The sequence below is a fragment of the Mus caroli genome, chromosome 16 (genome assembly GCF_900094665.2).
Source record: "Mus caroli chromosome 16, CAROLI_EIJ_v1.1, whole genome shotgun sequence".
NCBI lineage: Eukaryota > Metazoa > Chordata > Mammalia > Rodentia > Muridae > Mus > Mus caroli.
In genome coordinates this window covers 7654825-7673480 of record NC_034585.1, presented here as the reverse complement: position 1 = coordinate 7673480, position 18656 = coordinate 7654825, and the positions used below count along the sequence as shown (strand labels likewise).

Sequence of the window (18656 nt, the reverse complement as noted above, 5' to 3'; positions counted from 1 at the left end):
CTTAACTGCTGATCCATCTCTCTAGCTCAAGGTGATCATTTTTATAGACATAAATATGATGAATATATGGCTTTCTAAGCTGTTACTACTTGGTAAAGTGTAGATAGATTCTACTTCCTCTAGTTCTTGTGAAGTGTTTTTATATACATCCATGCCTTTGGGTGGATTAGGGTTGGAATTATGTTACATGTGGGAATGGGTTGGAGGTCAGTTCATAGGCTCATACGTACCTTCCCTTTCTCACTCACAGCACGGTTATTCATTTAGTTACAGCTTCCTTTGGTTCTTCAGTGTAGGTCTTAGTGGGTTCTCATAATGCTTGGTCAGTTCCAAGTATTTAACTGTGGGCCTGTGCCTGGTGCTTCTAGGACCTAAAGAAAACCAGCCTTATCCAGACAGCAGAGTCTTGTTCTTAGAGCCATTCAGTGTCAGCAGTCTTTATTATTCTTTTGCTTAAAGCTGGTGGGGGTGCGCACCTTTAACCCGTGCACTCAGGAGGCAGAGGCAGGCCAGATCTCTGTGAGTTTGAGCCAGCCTGATCTATAGCATGAGTTCCAGGACAACCAGGGCTACACAGAGAAACCCTGTCTCAAAAAACCAAAGGGAGGAAAAAAGAAACATAATAGTTGGTGATGGTGGCTCATGATTATAATCCTATAATTCTAGAGGTGGAGGCAGGAGGTTTCCTGTGAATTAAGACCAGCTTAGATTTCAGAAGGAGACCTTGTCTTTAAAAAGAAAAAGATGAAAATTTAGTAGTGGGCTTAGTGGCTTGCATGTATTTTCTTTTTTTCATCTTAAAGGAGCTTTGTCCTAGTAGCCTTTGAAGGACACTTCAGCTCTAACATGCCAAGATCCTTCTACAGTAATTATAGGCCTGTGAAGCAAGAGTGCTTCTCATGTCTTTAAAGGGTTGTCTTGAGGGAAAGAAATACCTCCCGTGGATGACTTGATTAGCACATAGTACAGCCTGAAATAGGTGGAAGAGGGCTTGTAAGCCCATGTTCAGACTAGCCACCTTCTCAGAGGGTGGAAAGGCAGGAGTTTAAAGGGAACTGTTTGAGCACTTCACACTGCTTTGGGATCTGATGCACAGGACTGCTGCTGTGAGAGTGTGTATTTTCCTGTCCTGGAGATGCATGACAGCAGCTATTTAGCTTTGTAGTGTATGTTCTCATAAAATAATATATCTGGGACTGCATCTTGCTTTTCCTCTTTTTCCAGCTCACAAGAGAGAGAATTCTCTGTGTTTACTTTAGTGGTGTCTTGATAAACACTGACATGTGTTTGTGGTCTCCAAATGCCAGATTTCTTTCTACACAATTGTTTTAGTCTTTATGTGAAGAAACATAAAAATATATAAACCTCAAAGTTAACATTTCTAGGGGAACATACAAATATTGCGGTAGTTTATACATAGTGAACATTTCTGCAATGTGTCCTTTTTTGCTGGGGGATGGTATTTTGAGGCAGGGTTCTCTGTGTAGCCTCGCTGGCCTAGAACTCACTCTGTAGACCAGGCTGGCCTCAATCTCAGAGATCCACTTGCCTCTGCCTCCTGAGTGCTGAGATTAAAGGTGTGTGCCACTACCTACCACTTGCCTACTCTGTTCTCTCTCTCTCTCTCTCTCTCTCTCTCTCTCTCTCTCTCTCTCTCTCTCTCTCTCTCTTTCTTTTTAAAGGTTTTTCATTTGATAGGCATGTCTAACATTGGAGTATGAAGTTGTCATCATAAGTGCACTGGGGAGGGAGTCCCCAACTACAGTGGGACAGTTGTTATCCTCTTTTAGCATAATCTTATTTTCCTTTTTTCAATTTATCTAAAACCCTGAAGAAGAAAAAGAGAGAAAACCAGAAGTTAATGAGAATAAAATAAGGGCTATTTCCAGGCCACACTGGTTTGCCTAGTGAAAGGTCACAGTTAGCCAATGTAAAGAAGTTTAAAAAAAAAAAAATGCCCAGAAGAGAAATTTCCCTAGAGGTAAATCATGTTTGAATCATGCCGATCAAATACATGTAGCTTAATCTGCTGATATTTAATTATGGAGTAGACCAGGACATACTCATCACTAGGTGTCTGCATCATTTTCTCTTGACCCAGTGTTCCTCTTTGTTCAGACCCTGAGAGATTAGCTCATACAGAACTCTCCTGGAGGTCTAAGAGGCCTGCCTTGTTCAGCCCTGGCTTGTTTGTTCTCTGGGGATCCTTGGGTACAGCACTCCCAGAACACCAGGTGCTATAGGTGTCTGAGGCAATTACATCGTATCGGCTCAGTTTCTAGTTAGAATGTATGTATCTTTCTGAAGAAGTGGGGAGGAAATGTCATCTTTGGTGGTAATTTTCACAGTGTTAGAGGAATGAGGAAGTTTAGGAGATACTGTCTTGTAGCAGGCCTGGAGCTTGGAGATCCACTTGCCTCTGCCTCCCAAGTGCTGGGATTAAAGGCCTGAGCTGCCATGCCTGGTCTTCTATTCTGTTTTCTAATGAATGTAGCTATTCTTACTCTTCCTTTAGCATTTGAAAGGTTAACAAGGCCAAAACAATGGGAATGGGTGGGTAGGGAAGTGGGGAGGGGGGTACGGGGGACTTTTGGGATAGCATTGGAAATGTAATTGAGGAAAATATGTAATAAAAAATATTAAAAATTAAAAAAAAAGAAAGGTTAACATTTTACCTTATTGATGTAGTTCATGGCTCAGAAGATGTATGTTCTCTTTAATATAAAACTGGTTTTGATATTTCATACTGACTTTAAGGGAAATGGTACTAAAAAACAGACTGAGGTGAGAGTGTTCAGAAACCCCCTAACAGAATCCTGATGCGAGCATGAGAGTCCAGATTGACCTGGAGGGAAGCCACAGGGAATTTCACCTCCTTCATTCTCCTTGCATCCTTAGAGAGCAAAAGTGGTGGGTAAGCTGGGCAGTGGTGGCGCACGCCTTTCATCCCAGCACTTGGGAGGCAGAGGCAGGCTGATTTCTGAGTTCCAGGACAGCCAGGGCTACACAGAGAAACCCTGTCTCAGGGGAAAAAAAAGGTGGTGGGTCTTGACAAATGTGTGTGCAAAGAACAGGAAAAGTGACCAAAGCTGTCCCTAGGGTACATGGGAATTAGGGTGATGTAGTCTGTTAGTGGCAAAGAGCCCCAACCTTCTAACAAATGACCAGAAGGTGAGATTGAGAACTCAAAGCAAGGTGGCTGACCACTGAAAGCCCATCAGACTTTGCGGATACCAGTGCCTTTTGTTGCTCCCCTCATGCAGTGTTCATGGAACATGTCCTATCTTATAGTGTGCCTAAGAGTGGCTCAGTGAGCTCTAAGGACACAGGGTCCGTGCCTCAGCTCTTACAACAGGACAGTTGTCTGAGTGTTTTCCTGTCCCCTCCTGGAGAGAGTAAATGGCCACAGTTTAGGCTTTGGTCACCTTTATCTGATTAGCTATTGGCACATGCAGCTGTTTCCTTGCCCAGATGTTCTTTTAAGAGCTTGTCACATTTATAGTCATTTTTGTTACCATTTGCTGCTTTGTGGTTACTGGGAATCTAAAGCTGGCTAAGGAAAAGGCTAATAAATAGACTGTATGAGACCTATAAGAATTAATTGAGAGGCCTGAAGAGATGATTCAGTATTTTAAGTGAGCATACTGCTCTTGCAGGCAATCTAGGATCATATCTCAGTATCCATGGTAGGGACTCACAGCTACTTATAACTGCAGCTCTTGGTGCATGTACCTACATACATATAGAAACACACAGATTTTTCTAATCTTTTTTCTTTTAAAGATTTATTTATGTATTTATATGAATATTATGTGCATGTATACCTGAATGCTAGTAGAGGGCATCAGATCCCGTTATAGATGGTTGTAAGCCACCATGTAGTTGCTGAGAACTGAATTCAGGATCTGAGTTCTGATTGTGCTCTTAACCATTGAGCCATCGTTCCAGCTCCCCTTTTTTCTGATCTTAAAAAAGTAATAGAATGTGACTTTTCTCATGTTAGATTTATCTGGGGTGTGGGGTTCAAGACAGGGTTTCTCTGTGTAACCCTGACTCTCCTGGAACTAGGTCTGTAAACCAGGCTGGCCTAAACTCAGACCTGCTTGCCTCTGCCTACATTAAAAGCATGCACTACCACACCTGGCTCTTGGTAGATTTTTCTTGGAGGGGGAAAGGGAGGAGAGAATATGAACCTTAATTTATTTTCAATTCTTTAACATATTCGAAGTTGTTTTGTTTTGTATTTTTCCTTTAGACACTCTCATGGAGCCTAGGTTAACCTCAAACTCCCATCATAGCTGAAGATGACCATGAACTCCTGATCATTGTACCTCCTATTACATCTGGCTTTCATAATTCTTAATTAAAAATATTGGAGCCTCATTACTTTTAGAACAAAAGGATCCATTTTATAAGTGACAAAGAGGACATGTGTAAGATGTGCCAGTGCCTGCTTTAACTTGGTGCACTCACATTATTTTTGAACTGTAAACTGTAATCCAAATATTAATTATTGCACAAGATCGCAAACTTGATGTACTTCTTTCTGGAAAATTTCCACCATGTTCACAAGTTTCAGAGTTGCAGTGTGTTAGGCTGTGCTTTGTGCAGACAACCTGCTTCATTCATGCTGATGCAGTTAAATTGCTGTTGAGTGGCCCCATTCAGCCTCCAAGCAGGCTGTCACTTTTTATTCTTCTGCTGCAGCATATCATGCTGAGACGCCCTTTCCTGTGCAGCGTCACGTAGGCTCTGGAAGCTTCAACTGTAGCTTAGGTGCTGCCTTTTTTTTTTTTTTTCCTGATATTTTTATCATCTGAACTTAATGTGTCAAACCATTTAAAAGAGAGTGGCTCATTGGTAAGAGTATCTGCTAGCATGTGGAAGGCCCAGGGTCCATCCATAGGACTGTAACACACATCTCTCCCTGCTTTTTCCCCTCTCATCAGCCTCTTCTGTAGGAACCTGGTGCCTTCTGTGGAGACTGACAGTTGGGGAGAAGGTCTGAATGCTGGGTATACTCTTTGGTGGCTTCCAGCCATTCTTCGTTCAAGGTCTCAGCAGATAGAACCAGGAAACACATGCATTTATACCCATATGTGAAAGCATCCATGTATTATCTTAAAGATTTATTTATTTATTTTATGTATGTGAGTACACTGTAGCTGACTTTAGATACATCAGAAGGGGGCATCAGATCCCATTACAGATGGTTGTGAGCCACCATGTAGTTGCTGGGAATTGAACTCAGGACCTCTGGAAGAATAGTCAGTGTTCTTAACCACTGAGCCATCTCTTCAGCCCCACATCTGTACTTTTATATCCTATACATAGGTGAAAATGAAAAACTAGCTTATACAGTTATCTCTGATTCCAGGCTGACACAATAGTATTCATTTTAGCCTTCTTCTCCTACAGTGTAACTTCTTACCCCAGTAGTAAAAATCCTGGTTCCCATGTTGGCAATATACATGGGTAAAAAGATGGGTTAGTAGTTCAGGACTGCCAGTTATATAGCCTCGTTGGAAGCATTTTTAATGAGATTCATGGACTTATCCCAGTTCTCTTGACCCTTCCTTAGTTTTACAGTTCTGCAGTTACCGGGGTTGATTGTCTCCCTACCCTCACTGTGGTACACTGACTTGTAGTTGGATTTTTTGCTAGTGATTGCTTTCTATAGTATCTTCCCCACCATTTTCCTTGCATGACTGTGGCTCTGAGTCAGATGCCCAGGTACATGCAGGCCTCCCCACAAACCACTCTTTTGCTTTCTAGTTTATTCTTCCTGTGTTTGATTGTTTACCTAGAGAGGCATTCCCACTGTTCCAGTTAGCTGCTCCTACCTGATGGTTAAGACGGGCAGTGCTGGAAGGTGGGACTTGGGATTGAAGAAAAAGTTTTTCATTTTTGAGACAGGTTCTTATTATGAAACAGCTTAAGCTGACCTGGACTCACTCTGTAGACCAGGCTGGCCTCAGACTCACAGACACCTGTCTGTCTCTGCCTATAAGTGCTAGGATTAAAGGTGTGTGCACCACAGTGCCAGGCTTTGAAGGTGATACCTTTATGTGTTGAATTTGTTCAGATTTGTATATTGGCTACTTGGTAAGCTGAAATTTAACTGATCTTATTTAACATCTGCAGTAAGGAAGGAGAGTGGGAAAGGACGAAGTGTTCCCTACACTATCTTCTACATCCCCCTTCAACACTGAACTTTATTTTATAATTGTTCAAACTCTATAGTATGCATGGTCCCTGAAAAATAAGGAGGACTGAGCAGGGAAAGCTAACAACCTGGATTCTGTCCCCAGAACTTGTACCAGAGGTTTTCCTTTACTCTCTACAGTCATGCTATGGCAGATGCACACACAGCATACTAACGCCTACTTATGTATTCATCTATCTATCTCTATCTATCTATCTATCTATCTATCTATTTTTAGTGATGAAAGCATCCCATGGGTGACCCTCTTTGTGCCCCAACACCAAACTAACTTTACTCTCCTTTCAGATTCTTCTTGCTCTGTTTGAGGCATGTCTCCATATTTTGTCCAACTCAGTCTTAAGCTCTTCCTAGGCTCAAGCATTCCTCTTCCCCAGTCTTCAGAATATCTGGGACTATATGTGGTGTGCCTCTGCACCCTCTTTCAGGTTCTTTATAGATTTCTACTCCCCTGTGCCCATTAGGAAAGAATACTATTTTCCAAGCATGAGGGATTTTGTTTTAAACCTTAAACAGAAGTTGTACTGTGTTGGAGGTGTTTCTGTTCTTCTCCTTTCTTTTTCTCCTTCTCTGCCTGTCTCCCTCCCTTCCTCCCTCCATTCCCTCCCTCCATTCCCTCCCTCCATTCCCTTCCTCCCTTCCTCCCCCTCTTTTTCTCCCTCCCTCTCTCCTCCCCCTCTCTGTTTGTTAAGACATGGTTTCTCTGTGTAACAGTGCTGGCTGCCCTGAAACTTGCTTTGTAGACCAGACTGGCCTCGAACTCAAAGACATCCACTTGCCTCTGACTCCTGAGTGCTGGAACTAAAGGTGTGCACCACCACGCCTGATGTGCTGTCCCTTCTTTGTTGCTAGCAGGCCACAAACTTCTGTTGTCAAATGTCAAACTTTACGATCTCTGCTTGTGTTATATCAGGGCCCCTGGTGTTCTGCTGGTCATTGATACTCTATATTCCCCATGCCTTACATTTCAGGCTCAGTTTGAAGGTCAAAAGTGGTATTATTTTGCTTTCCTCAGAGTGAGATTGGGTATTTTTTTGATGTAATGATTATCCAGGTCCATTCCCTTTCTGTGGTGTGCACATTTCAATCATTTTTTTTATTGTCAGTTTGTGTGAGTTGTGTGTATATGCTAGCTTCATTCATTTCACATACAGTTAGTGGCATGCGATGCTGCTCTGTTGGTAGAGTGCTTGCTTAACATGTATAAAGCCCTGGGTTTGCTCCCCAGCACCCTATAAACTGCTTGTGGGGATACATTCCTTTAATCGAGTATTGGGAAGGTGGAGGCAGGAGGATCAGAAGTTTAGAGTCATCTTCATTCAACTAGGGTAGCAGCAATAAATAAGAACTTAAATTCCTAAGAGGAATTTGGATAAAGTAAAATGTAAATAAATGAGTAAGACAATATAGGTACTTACAGGTACCATCAAAGTAAGAAGAAAGTCCCACCATCCCCCCAAAACTTCCCTCCCCTGAATACTTGATACTAGGCAGGTAGTGGGGGAAAGTGAGCGCACGATGAGTAAGGCGAAGGAGCTGAATGTGCTCAAAGACAGCAGCTTGTGCCTCCCCAGAGGTAGGCTTGTGTGAGCAAGGAAAACAGGGTGGCAAGGCGGACAGTCAGATAGCTGCAGGTGGATGTCATGTGGCAGTCTCCTCACCCCGGCTGACTGCAAGGGAAGGGTCTAGCTTCTGCAACTGCTCCTTCCAGGGCCAGGCCAGGTTAGCAACAGCCTTGCTCTAGGGCCTAGGTGCATTAGGACTGGATCAATGGGTTTGTGTTGTTGTAAGGCCTGGGCCCTCTCTTTAATAAAGGAAAATTTTCTGTTTCAGATTACCTAGGAACAGTACGATTTGGGGTTATCACAAATAAACATCTTGCGAAACTGGTATCCTTAGTACACTCTGGAAGTGTGTATTTACATAGACATTTCAACACATCACTTGTAAGTATTTTAAAATCACATTTGTATTAGTGCAGTGGTTCTTAACCTTAGTAGGTCACAGACTCAATTAAGAACTGGATGAAATGTATGAGCCTCTCCCTCAGAAAGAACATGTGTACAAATTGAGAATTCCTGTAAGCCCACTCTAGAGCCTAGTCCCGGTTAAGATCCGTGCCTTAGAGGGCTCTTAACTGTGCTGTCTAGAACCTGTTTGCTTAGATTTTAGAGTCTGGAATAGCTTTGCTGGGTTGTTGCCCTTCTTGAGTGAAGCTGCAGCTACTCAGTTGGTGATCTCTCACTCTAGGTGCATGATCTCTGAGATGAGCTTCCACTGGGCAGTATTGTTCATGTGTTCTTGTATGAAGCGCAGGGACATGAGCAGCTTATCCCTGCACTAACGGTGCAGTGTGGAAGTTTTTGTCAAGACACAGTGAGGAGCTGATAGCTTCTCACCTCCGAGGACCTGGTTCTCACTGTCTCCTTTGTCTCCTTCCTTTGCCTTTGTGCTGAGCCTGCTGCCACTCACCCACTCTGAGCATTGAGCTTCACAGCTGTGTTCTTGCTACTTAAATAGTCATTGCTGACAGGGTATTTTTCTGAAGTATTTTATTTTTAATTATATTTATTTCATCTCACACACACCATGGGTCCAAGGACAATTTGTAGGAGTTCATTTTCTTCTACCACGAATGTCGTAGGAATGGAACTCAGGTTGTCAGACTTGGCAGCAGTGCCTTTATCCACTGAGCCCTCTCGATGGTCCTCTGAAGTGTTTTCATTGCTGACAGGATCACTGGTATTTGGTTTCAGTGGAGATTTCTTCATGGGTCTTTCTAGATGCTGTCGAAAACTCAATAGGGATTGCCCTTGCTTGCCAGTCATTTTAGCATCTGCCTAATTCTTAGAGCTCACAGATATTGTGCTTTTCTTCTTGGTATTCATATTCTGTTAAACTGTATTTTTGTATTTTCCAAATAGAAATGTTTTAAACCCCCACTGTCCTCCTCTGAGCATTGCTGCTGGCTGCCTCTCCACAGCCTGCCCACTCTCCTTGTGCCTGTCTCACTTCTCAGTTCCTCTGCTTTGCTAGCTCTCATTTTCTCACACCATCGTTCTAGCTGACGTGTATTTATAGCACAGGACACTGCAGAAGAGTAAGGGGGGGGGGAAGGAGAACTGGGCAGTAGTTCTGGGCAGTGTTTACCAGTGTTTATCAAATGAAGTATCATTGGAAGGTTAGTGTCTTAAAAAGCAGTAGGCACATTCATGTGAAGTCACTTAGGTCTCCATTCTAGTGTTCCCAACGCTTCATTTTGTGAAACTTCCCAAAGTACCACTCTGGAAATTGAAACTTGTGACTTATATCATTGTCTTTCAAAAGTACTTTTATGTTACAAACAACAACAACAACAAAACCCAAAGGGAAAACGCCTCCAAGTGTCTCTTTCCTGCTACACATGATGTGATCTACAGCCTGTGTCAACTCAGGTCACTGCTGAATCCCTGTTCAATGCCAGGAATTTGTCCAGTTACTGGGGTGACCTCAAACAAAGCCTTTATAGCTTCTGCCTAGTGGATGCTTCACTTTGGCCTCTGGGATAGAATTTGACAAGCTAAGATGAAGATATAACATCCTGTAACAATAGACAATAGACCTCTAGATTATTATAAACACCATGTGGTGCTTTGTAACTCTCCTTAGGGTGTTTAGAGGTCATTACAGCCACCTGAAGACAGGGAGAGTGTCTGGATAGTTGAGTCTCTTGGGGGACAAAAGGTGAACCCAGTGATATGAAAGTCACCTCTTGCTCCCATGGTGGCTTTCAGCCCACTTGTTGAGACTGTGTGGAGAGGTGGGCTAAGTGTTGGCTTTATGGCCAGTAGTCATGGCCTCTGGGTGCCTTTTCCTCCCTTACAGTGCAGCTTGACCCGGCCTCTGGAGTGCGGTGCTAGTCTTTCCCTCTGCCTTGTCTAACACACCTCTGCATTATTCTGTTATATTTGTCCTTGGCAGGTCTTTCCCAGGGAAGTCATGAACTTCACAGCTGAGAACATCTATAAATGGGCCTCAGAAAACCAGGAGACCCTCTTCCGATGGCTACAGCCTCATGGAGGCAAGAGTCTGCTGTTGAACAATGAGCTGAAGAAAGGACCAGCACTCTTCCTGTTCATACCTTTTGATCCCCTAGCCGAGAGGCATCCTCTTCTAGATGAGGTAAGAGTCCTAGTGATTCTGAAACCTTCCACATTCAAGGGCACTAATCCATCATCACAAGGAGTCATCAGGAATAGTAGCTGGGGCTCAGTGGCTTTTGCCTGGGACAGGGATTCCCCAGCTTCTCTTGTCTATTCGTTGCTGCGGTCTGGGGTGAATAGCAGAGAAGGGAAATGAACTTGTTTCCCCAGAGACCTAGTAAACAGCACTTCTTCAGATGGCTGCACTGACCTTCCTGTTGAGTGGGTGATGGGAACTCAGGCAAGCTGGTAAAGCCTAGGGACTGCCACTTTTGGGGGACCTCGCTAGGCACAGCTGCACTGATGATGTTTGTCTTTCTCTAAACCTTATAGACAGGTTTCCAGAGACAGCTGCCCTGCCTGGAGTCTTCCCTCCCTCCTGCCCTGCTTTCTGGGATATCCGTTCTCTCTAGGCATGAGTTCATTTTATACGTGAATCATTTGGAGGCACTTAGAGGGAGCAATAGCAATCAGCAGAGAGCCTGGGATTGCTAAATTGGATTTACTAGGCTTTTTTTTTTTCTTTCCTTCAAGGATCCCTTAATTGGCCCAAACTATAATCTGAATCACTGTAACACAGCCCAGGCGAAGCAGACAGTGCCTGTCCCTGGGCCTCTCAGCACTGCTCTGGAAGCTGGGGAAGAAGTCACTAGCCAGGCTCGATATGCTGTTCTCCAGCATTTGTTTCAAGTTGCCATCCCCACTGGGAGCTTTCTAATGGCTGCCCAGCCTGGCTTTAAAGGAAGACCAGAGAAAGAAGTGAAGCAGTTCTGCTCCTCCCACTGAACTGAAGTGGGACTCAAGGCTCCATTCTTTAGAAAGTGTGCATTGCATGAATGCTTTGTGGTCCAAGAAGCTCTTTTTCATGCCCAGGCCTCTATACCATCTAGATTAAGAGTTGACAAGGTCTTTGGAGGTTGTCACTTTAACTTTTGAGACATGACTTGACTTGAGCATGCAGGGTGCAGGGTAGTGTTGGCAGGAGTCTAGTCCCTCACTTCAGAGGGCTGAGGTTAAATTTGGCACCAAAGGGAGGCTTTGCTTCTAGCCTCATGTTCTCAGATGAGCATGTCCCTACATCTTCTGTTTCTAGAATCTACCAACAGGCTTTTTTTTTTTTTTTTTAATTCAGTTTCACCTGTGACTCCATTCCTCAAGCTCTTAGGGGTGCTCTGAGGTAGGTGGAGTCTGTCACCTTCCCTCCACACATGGCTGGTATGGTCCTTAATATTATGCATTTCTGCGACAAGCAGCATCTGCTCAGCACTTTCCCTCCACGTGGCAGGTCAACCTGGCCAGTGTTCATTGAGTACTGGGAGCTCATGGGAAAGGAAGTATGTGGCAAACACTGGCATCTGGTCTCAGAAGATGGTCTAATCTAGAATCAAGAATCTGCTTATAACTCAGGCAGAGGACAGTCAGGCTCAGCTAGGCCAGGGTCAGGAAGTGGAAGAAGAGGGCAGGAGAGGCTTAGAAGGAAGCAGGCACACCGGGTAAGGAGGGAACTCAGGTAGCTTTGTTTTCCATTGCCATTGTGGGCCTAGGTCTGGGCAGACACTTAAAAGCACTTACACACCTGAGGGCATACTAGGCAAGGAAGCTAGTAACAGTTGTAGGCTTTGTGTAGGCCAGAAGTGACCAGGTGGTGGCTACACCAAGCCTAGGAGTGCCAGCTGCCTTATACATGTTCTCCACGAATGCACACTCCATCCTGTATGTGTACACACAAAGAAAACATACATCTTGACACCAGGAACACCAGCCCCTCATGTCCCTAAGAGCATTCTTGAGACAACATGCTATATATTATGCAACATGCTAAAGGAAACACTTGTCTCCGCCTCCAAAACCCCTTTGATTTGTTTTCTGCTCTGAGCAGTCTTTGGGAATTGGCACATGTGCTGTCAAGAATCTTGTCCAAAAAGATAGTGATGTTTTTTATGGGCCAGGGGTCATTTAAAATATCTAGTTTACCTTCTAAAGTGTCTTTTTATTCTAAGAATTAGTCTGTAAACATGTTTTGAATTAATCTTCTATAAATACTGTTATAGAAGTTACCTAAGTGGAAAATGTATTCATTAGATGGTTCATACATACTGATAGACTTTTTGTTTGAGACAGTCTCACAGACTTTGAACTCACTAAGTAGCTGAATGTGGCCTTAAACTTGAAAGTGGTTCAGGAGTTAAGAAAAAGGAGGGTGTGGCCTGAGAAGACTGGGCAGGAATAGAGGACTAGCTGGTTTCTAGCTCGAGGCTAAAACCTAGCAAATGTGGTCCAAGTTGGGGAGAGATGCTCTAGAAAGGAAAGATGGGTGTGGACTATTGGGAGCAGGGTGGTGTGGTGATCTCCTGTGTGGCATGGATGTATTTGGAGAATATATGCTGTAAATTTACTTAAATGTCCAATGTGTTTGAGAAGTTTCCAGACTTACTGAGGACTAGAGAAAAATGACAGCATTGGAGAATGTTAACGGTATAAAGAAAGAATGCTCACCTGAGAGGCAAGAGGGCTCCATTTCTTTCTGTCAGGATACATTCCTGATCTGAACAGTTTTGCCTGCTGGACTTTATCTATATATGGTGGGCAGGTATCTCTAGAACCTTCTGACTCAAAGTAGTGGTTCATTGTGCGCTGATAGAGGGGAATGTAAAAAAAATAACTCAGACTCCTGTATTAAGAGTCTGGTGTGAGCTGGGCAGTGGTAGTGCACGCCTTTAATCCCAGCACTTGGGAGGCAGAGGCAGACATATCTCTGTAAATTTAAGATATGTAGATATGCCGGTCTGTAGAGAACTGTCTGTAGAGAAACCCTGTCTCAAATAACTAAAAACAAGACAACAACAACAAAAGTTTGTCATGACTACTTCTCTCCTGCCTGTGACTTGGGGATGCCATCCAAGCAGCAGAGCTGCCATTTTCCATATCCATAAAACTTGGGCCTCTTACCACTTCTGCTCTGTCTTTCAGATCACCGAAGTGGCCTTGGAGTACAATAACTGTCATGGGGACCAGGTGGTGGAGCGCCTCCTTCAGCACCTGCGGCGGGTAGAGGCACCTGTGTTCCAGTCCCTGGCACCAGAGCTGCCAGCTCCACTGCCTGATACTCAGCTGATGGCAGCATCCCCCTGCTGTAACACGGTGGTGCTGCCACAGGGGCCAGCCCTCTCCAGGACCCACAATGTCTGTGAGCTGTGTGTCAACCAGACAGTGGGTGGTACCAGGCCTAGCTCAGTGAGTGTGCCACAGTGCAGCTTCTTCGAGATGGCAGCCGCTCTGGATTCTTTCTACCTCAAGGAGCAGACTTTTTATCATGTGGTGTCGGGCAGCATAGAATGCAGCAATTTTTTAACCTCCTATAGCCCTTTCAGCTACTACACTGCATGTTGCAGGACCATATCCCGGGGCATGGCAAGCTTAACTGGCTCTGAACAGAATGTCTTGACAGCCCCAGCCATCGAGTTCTCTTCCTTAGAGAAGAGCTGTGAGGCCACTGCCCCGAGCTCCATTCCTCACATTGAGGAGAACAGGTACCGCTTTCCTCAAGTGGGCCTCACTAGCACAGCCTTCACAGGCCTGAGCTGCAGAACCAACAAGACCCTGAACATTTACCTTTTGGATTCCAATTTATTTTGGTTATATGCAGAAAGACTGGGTGCCCCGAGCTCTGCTCCTGTGAAGGAGTTTGCCACAATTGTTGATGTGAAAGAAGAATCTCACTATATCCTGGATCCCAAACAAGCCCTCATGAAGTTCACTCTAGGTACTGTGGGTGGTTTGCCCCCCTCTGCATAATCAGCTTTACTTAGCTTAAGAGCTGTCATTTGCACTGATGGTCTCATTAATCCTAATCATGGGGGTGACACCAGCTTCAGAGCTCATTCAGAGCTTCAGACAACTGATGGAAAACTGTCTCTATCTGTTGCTTGGTCAGTTTGAAAAGAAGCTAGTTTGTCCAGGGAATAGAGCAGAAGCTTCTGGCTGTCAAAGTTTGGTGCAGTTTGTCAGCTAACCTGTGGGGGCTAAGAGGCTAAGACTGGCAACTTCTGTCACCTTTCCAAAGCAGAGCAAACACTAACCACAAGGGACCTGGCTCCCATGCCAGACGAAGTGCTGAGAGCCTTTCTAGTGGAATGTGCAGGGGCTGATGGGCATGGCCAGTAATGGCACCACAGTTGAAAGGAGCTGAAGCAGAGAGATTGTCTTGCTCACTCTTGCTCCACGGGATTGAATGTATGAGTCTCAGGGCCACCAGGCCCCATTTGTTATGCTGAACTTTTATAGCATGTTGAAGAAGCCTGCCTTATCCCCCAGTGCCTACATTGCAATATACAAGTGTTGAGAGCACGTGCAGTAAAAACCACAGGAGGTGGCCTAAGCCTTTTTACTGTGGGAAAACAGCCCAGCGTTGACTCCCAGGGCTTGGCAGCAGCAGCAGCTCATGCAGCCCTGTCCTCAGACTTTGCCGAGGTTTCTGACACGCAACACAAGAAACTAAGAATTCAAAAGCCTTGTTAGTTCAGCATCACTGGAGGTGCAGGGAGGAAGGAGGAGTGTGATAGTGAGAGGAACTTGAGCTCTAAGTTTAGAGACTATGAAGACAGGGTGAGCATAGCTCCTTAAGTCCTAGTCCTTTTGTCTATCCAGGTGAAACATTCAAATTTGCCGCCTTCATGAAAGGACTCACGAAATGTTGGTTATTCTGTGTCAAATTATATAGTATAATCACAAGAGCTCTTTGATACTCAAAGCAAACCTGTGGTCAGCCACTTTATGGAGTACAGTTACTCCCAGTTTATGATATGTTGGTATATTTGGCTTTCTTAAAATGAAATATGTATTTTGTTTTTATGTATATTTTTATTTTATGCGCATGAGTGTTTTGCTGCATGTCTATCTGTATACCACATGTGTGCAGTACCTGCCTAAGCCGTAAGAGGATGTCAGATCCCCTGAATCTGAAGCTACAGGTGGTTCTGAGCCACTATGTGGGTGCTAAGTATCAAACCTGGGCCCTCTGGAAAAGCAGTCAGTGCTCTTAAGTTCTCTGTCCCCCAAGCATGTGCTTTATGTTTTTATTTTTATTTTTCTGTTTTATGTATATGGCATTTTGCCTGCATGTATATATGTATGGTATCCAGAGAGGCCAGAAGAGGCATTGAATCTCCTGGAACAGGCAATTGTGAGCTACCATGTAGATGCTGAAAACTGAACCCAGGCCCTCTGAAAGAGCAGCCAGCTAGCTCTCCACAGCCCCCAGCTATGTTTTTTTTTTGTTACTGTGATTTGGTGTTTTTCCTTCTTTGAAACAGGGTTTATCTTAACTTTGGCTTAATAAAACTCACTGTGTAGACCAAGCTGGCCTCAGACTCAGAGATCCACGTGCCTCTGCCTCCCAAGCACTAGAATTAAAGGTGTGTACCACCACACCGAAATGGACCTGTAAGTTTTAAAGCAAGTGGTGATTGGTTTCTCTGGATTCTGTGAGTAATACTCAGCTCAGAGAAGCTCATAACACATTACTTTGAATGTACAGGTTTGCTGAAAGAAGCCCTCTTGAGGTTTCATCTCATCTTTTATATTAACTCTGGCCCAGCAGTTTTCTCTGTTCTAGACTTTGTAGCAGATTTGGGAGTGGCTTCAGAATTTAGGCTTCATTCAGATTAGGGAGCCATGGTTTCACAGTTCAAAAACTATGGCCAATTAACTTTTGCTGAGCTATGATAAAGACATGTTTTTAGTGTTCATGACACTCTCCCTATCTCCCGCTTCTACATAATGAGTCACTGCTAAGACCTCCATTGGAGGGAGTTGGAAGAAGGGAAGTTTATAGACTAGTGCTGCTTCACTGAGGCAGAGGGTTCTGAGATGTGGCATTGGTGGCAAGGGTGAGATTGTTGGTGTAAGTTAAGACTTTTTTACTTACAGGTTTATTTATACATTTTTCACTATGTATAATTGTTTGTTTTTGTTAGCATTTTTAAAAAGGAAACTTGAAGAACTTTAATAAAGGAAACAAAAAGCTTCTGGTCTGAGATTAATGAGCTCTAAACACCTTCACGTTGTCCTAGCACTGCGTTTGCAGTGATGCTTAAAGTCTTAGCGTTCAAGGCTGCCACTTGCAGAGGGGTTGGTGTATGCCATTGTGTGTGTTTTCATGGTGTGTGTCTGTGGCAGTTTCTGTGGAAAAGAGCAGGATGGATCCCCACAATGCATTGAGCACCCTATGCACGCACACACTGTTTAGTTAGTAAAAGGACAGTCCTTTGAGTGACTACTGCCAAAGTCAGGTCTATTGGTACCCTGGGCTCTTGTGTTAGGTTCTGCTTAGTTGAGGTGATTAAAACAAACAAACAAACCCCCATAAATATGGAGACACAGGCCTTTGCTCATATTACTCAAGAATCAGGTTGATCTCTGAGTTCAAGGCCAGCCTGGTCTACATAGCAAGTTCCAATTAGCCAGAACTATAAAGTAAGACCTTATCTTATAAACAAAACCAAAAGTAAAATAAAGCAATAATAAAAATGTAGACATGGGAAATCATTTCAGTTTTGAAGTGTTTGAAATTTAAAGTAGGCCACCTATTCTGCTTGCACCTAGACCACCATTGATCTCATTTTCTCTTTATTTTCAGAGTCTTTTATTCAAAACTTCAGTGTTCTCTACAGCCCTTTGAAAAGGCATCTCACTGGAAGTGACTCTGCTCAGTTTCCCACGCAGCATTTGATCACGGAAGTGACAACTGATACCTTCTGGGAAGTGACCCTTCGGAAACAGGTATGCGATGGGAGCTAGGGCTTCATGGAGAGCGAGCACTGTGAGGCCCACATTCGTGGGAGTGAGGGCAGCTCCATGGAGAGTGCTCACTCTGTAGTGACCCGTCCTGATCACTACAGGACCAGGGTTAGGAGTGCCAGAGAGGAACAAAAGTCAAGCCCTCTACCCCTCTCGGTGCCTACAGCTGTGGTTACTGGAGGGAAAACAGGCTGGTTTTGATATGCAGATTAGTGTTGTGGTGGGACGTGAGCAGATTTCATGGTGCTTTTCTAGTTATCCAAAGACCATAAACAAAAATCACAATTAACTAAAGATGAAAATCTCACCATGATTTCTGCACAGGCAGTTGAGTTGACTCAATGCCTCCAGCCCAGCAGAAAGTGAGGGCCAACAGCAGGTGTGAGTAAATACTGTCTCCTTCCCACAGGACGTTCTGCTGCTCTATTATACACAGTGGTGTGGCTTTTGCCCGTCTCTCAATCACATCTTCATCCAGCTAGCTCGGCTCCTGCCAGAAGACACATTTACTGTGGCCAGGTAAGGACACCAGTCTTTAGCATCACGGGCCATGCTGTTCTTGGTTGCTTTTTTGTTTGTTTGGTTTGGTTTTTGTTCATTTGTTTTGTTGTTGTTGTTGTTTTCAAGACAGGTTTCTCTGTGTAGCCCTGGCTGTCCTAGAACTCACTCTGTAGACCAGGCTGGCCTTGAACTCAGAAATCTGTCTGCCTCTGCCCCCCAAGTGCTGGGATTAAAGACGTGCCACCACTGCCTGGCCTGCTGCTCTTAATCCTCTCTGCCAACCCACCCATGCTGGGTGGGCTGGAAATTAATAATCATAATAATGCTTATTGCTGACTGGAACACATAGGAAAACAGGTCCAGGTCTGGCTGCTTAGACGTCTTGAGAAAGTGGTTCCCAGAATTACACTCCAGCCCTGGACTCAGGGCCTTTGCCCTTATTTTCCTCTTTATTGGTGAAATAAAGAGGAAGACTTTGTTGATAGCCATGTGTCTAGTTATGACTGTGGTTGCTTTATGTGGACTTTTGTATATACACATTTTAAATCTTTTGTTTTGAGACAGACTCTCACTCTAGTTCAGGTTGGCTTGAGCTTACTATGTAGCCTAGGTTGGCCTTTAATTCTTGGCAGTCCTTCTGCCTCAGTCTACCAAGTGCTAGGGTTACAGGTGTAAGCTACCATGCCTGCCTTCAAACACCAGTGTAATTACATGTATTCTTTGACAGTTGGGTAGGTGGGAGATGTTTGCTTTGTTCTATTTTGTTTTGAGACAGTCTACTACTATGTAGCCCTGGCTGGCCTGTAACTCACTGTGTATAAACCACGCTGACCTTGAACTCAGATCCACCTACGTCTGCTGCAAATGTGCTAGGAATGAAGGAGTGCACCATTATACCCAGCTCCTCGGCAGTTTTATATGTGCATATATGGTACACCCTGAGTACACCCAGT

At 44.2% G+C, this 18656-nt stretch overlaps 1 protein-coding gene across 4 annotated transcripts in view; it reads left to right on the top strand.

Moving 5' to 3' along the window:
- The window catches only part of Txndc11 (thioredoxin domain containing 11), a 59663-nt gene that overhangs the window by 32643 nt on the left and 8364 nt on the right, over positions 1–18656 (top strand). For 2 of the 4 annotated variants that reach the window (XM_021184570.2, XM_021184568.2), the window contains 5 exons: positions 8057–8169; positions 10184–10384; positions 13375–14167; positions 17042–17184; positions 17612–17721. In XM_021184570.2, coding sequence (XP_021040229.1) covers positions 8057–8169; positions 10184–10384; positions 13375–14167; positions 17042–17184; positions 17612–17721 — 1360 coding nt within the window. The remainder of the gene's footprint in view (positions 1–8056; positions 8170–10183; positions 10385–13374; positions 14168–17041; positions 17185–17611; positions 17722–18656) is intronic. The other 2 variants (XM_029470298.1, XM_029470296.1) reach the window with 1 other exon arrangement.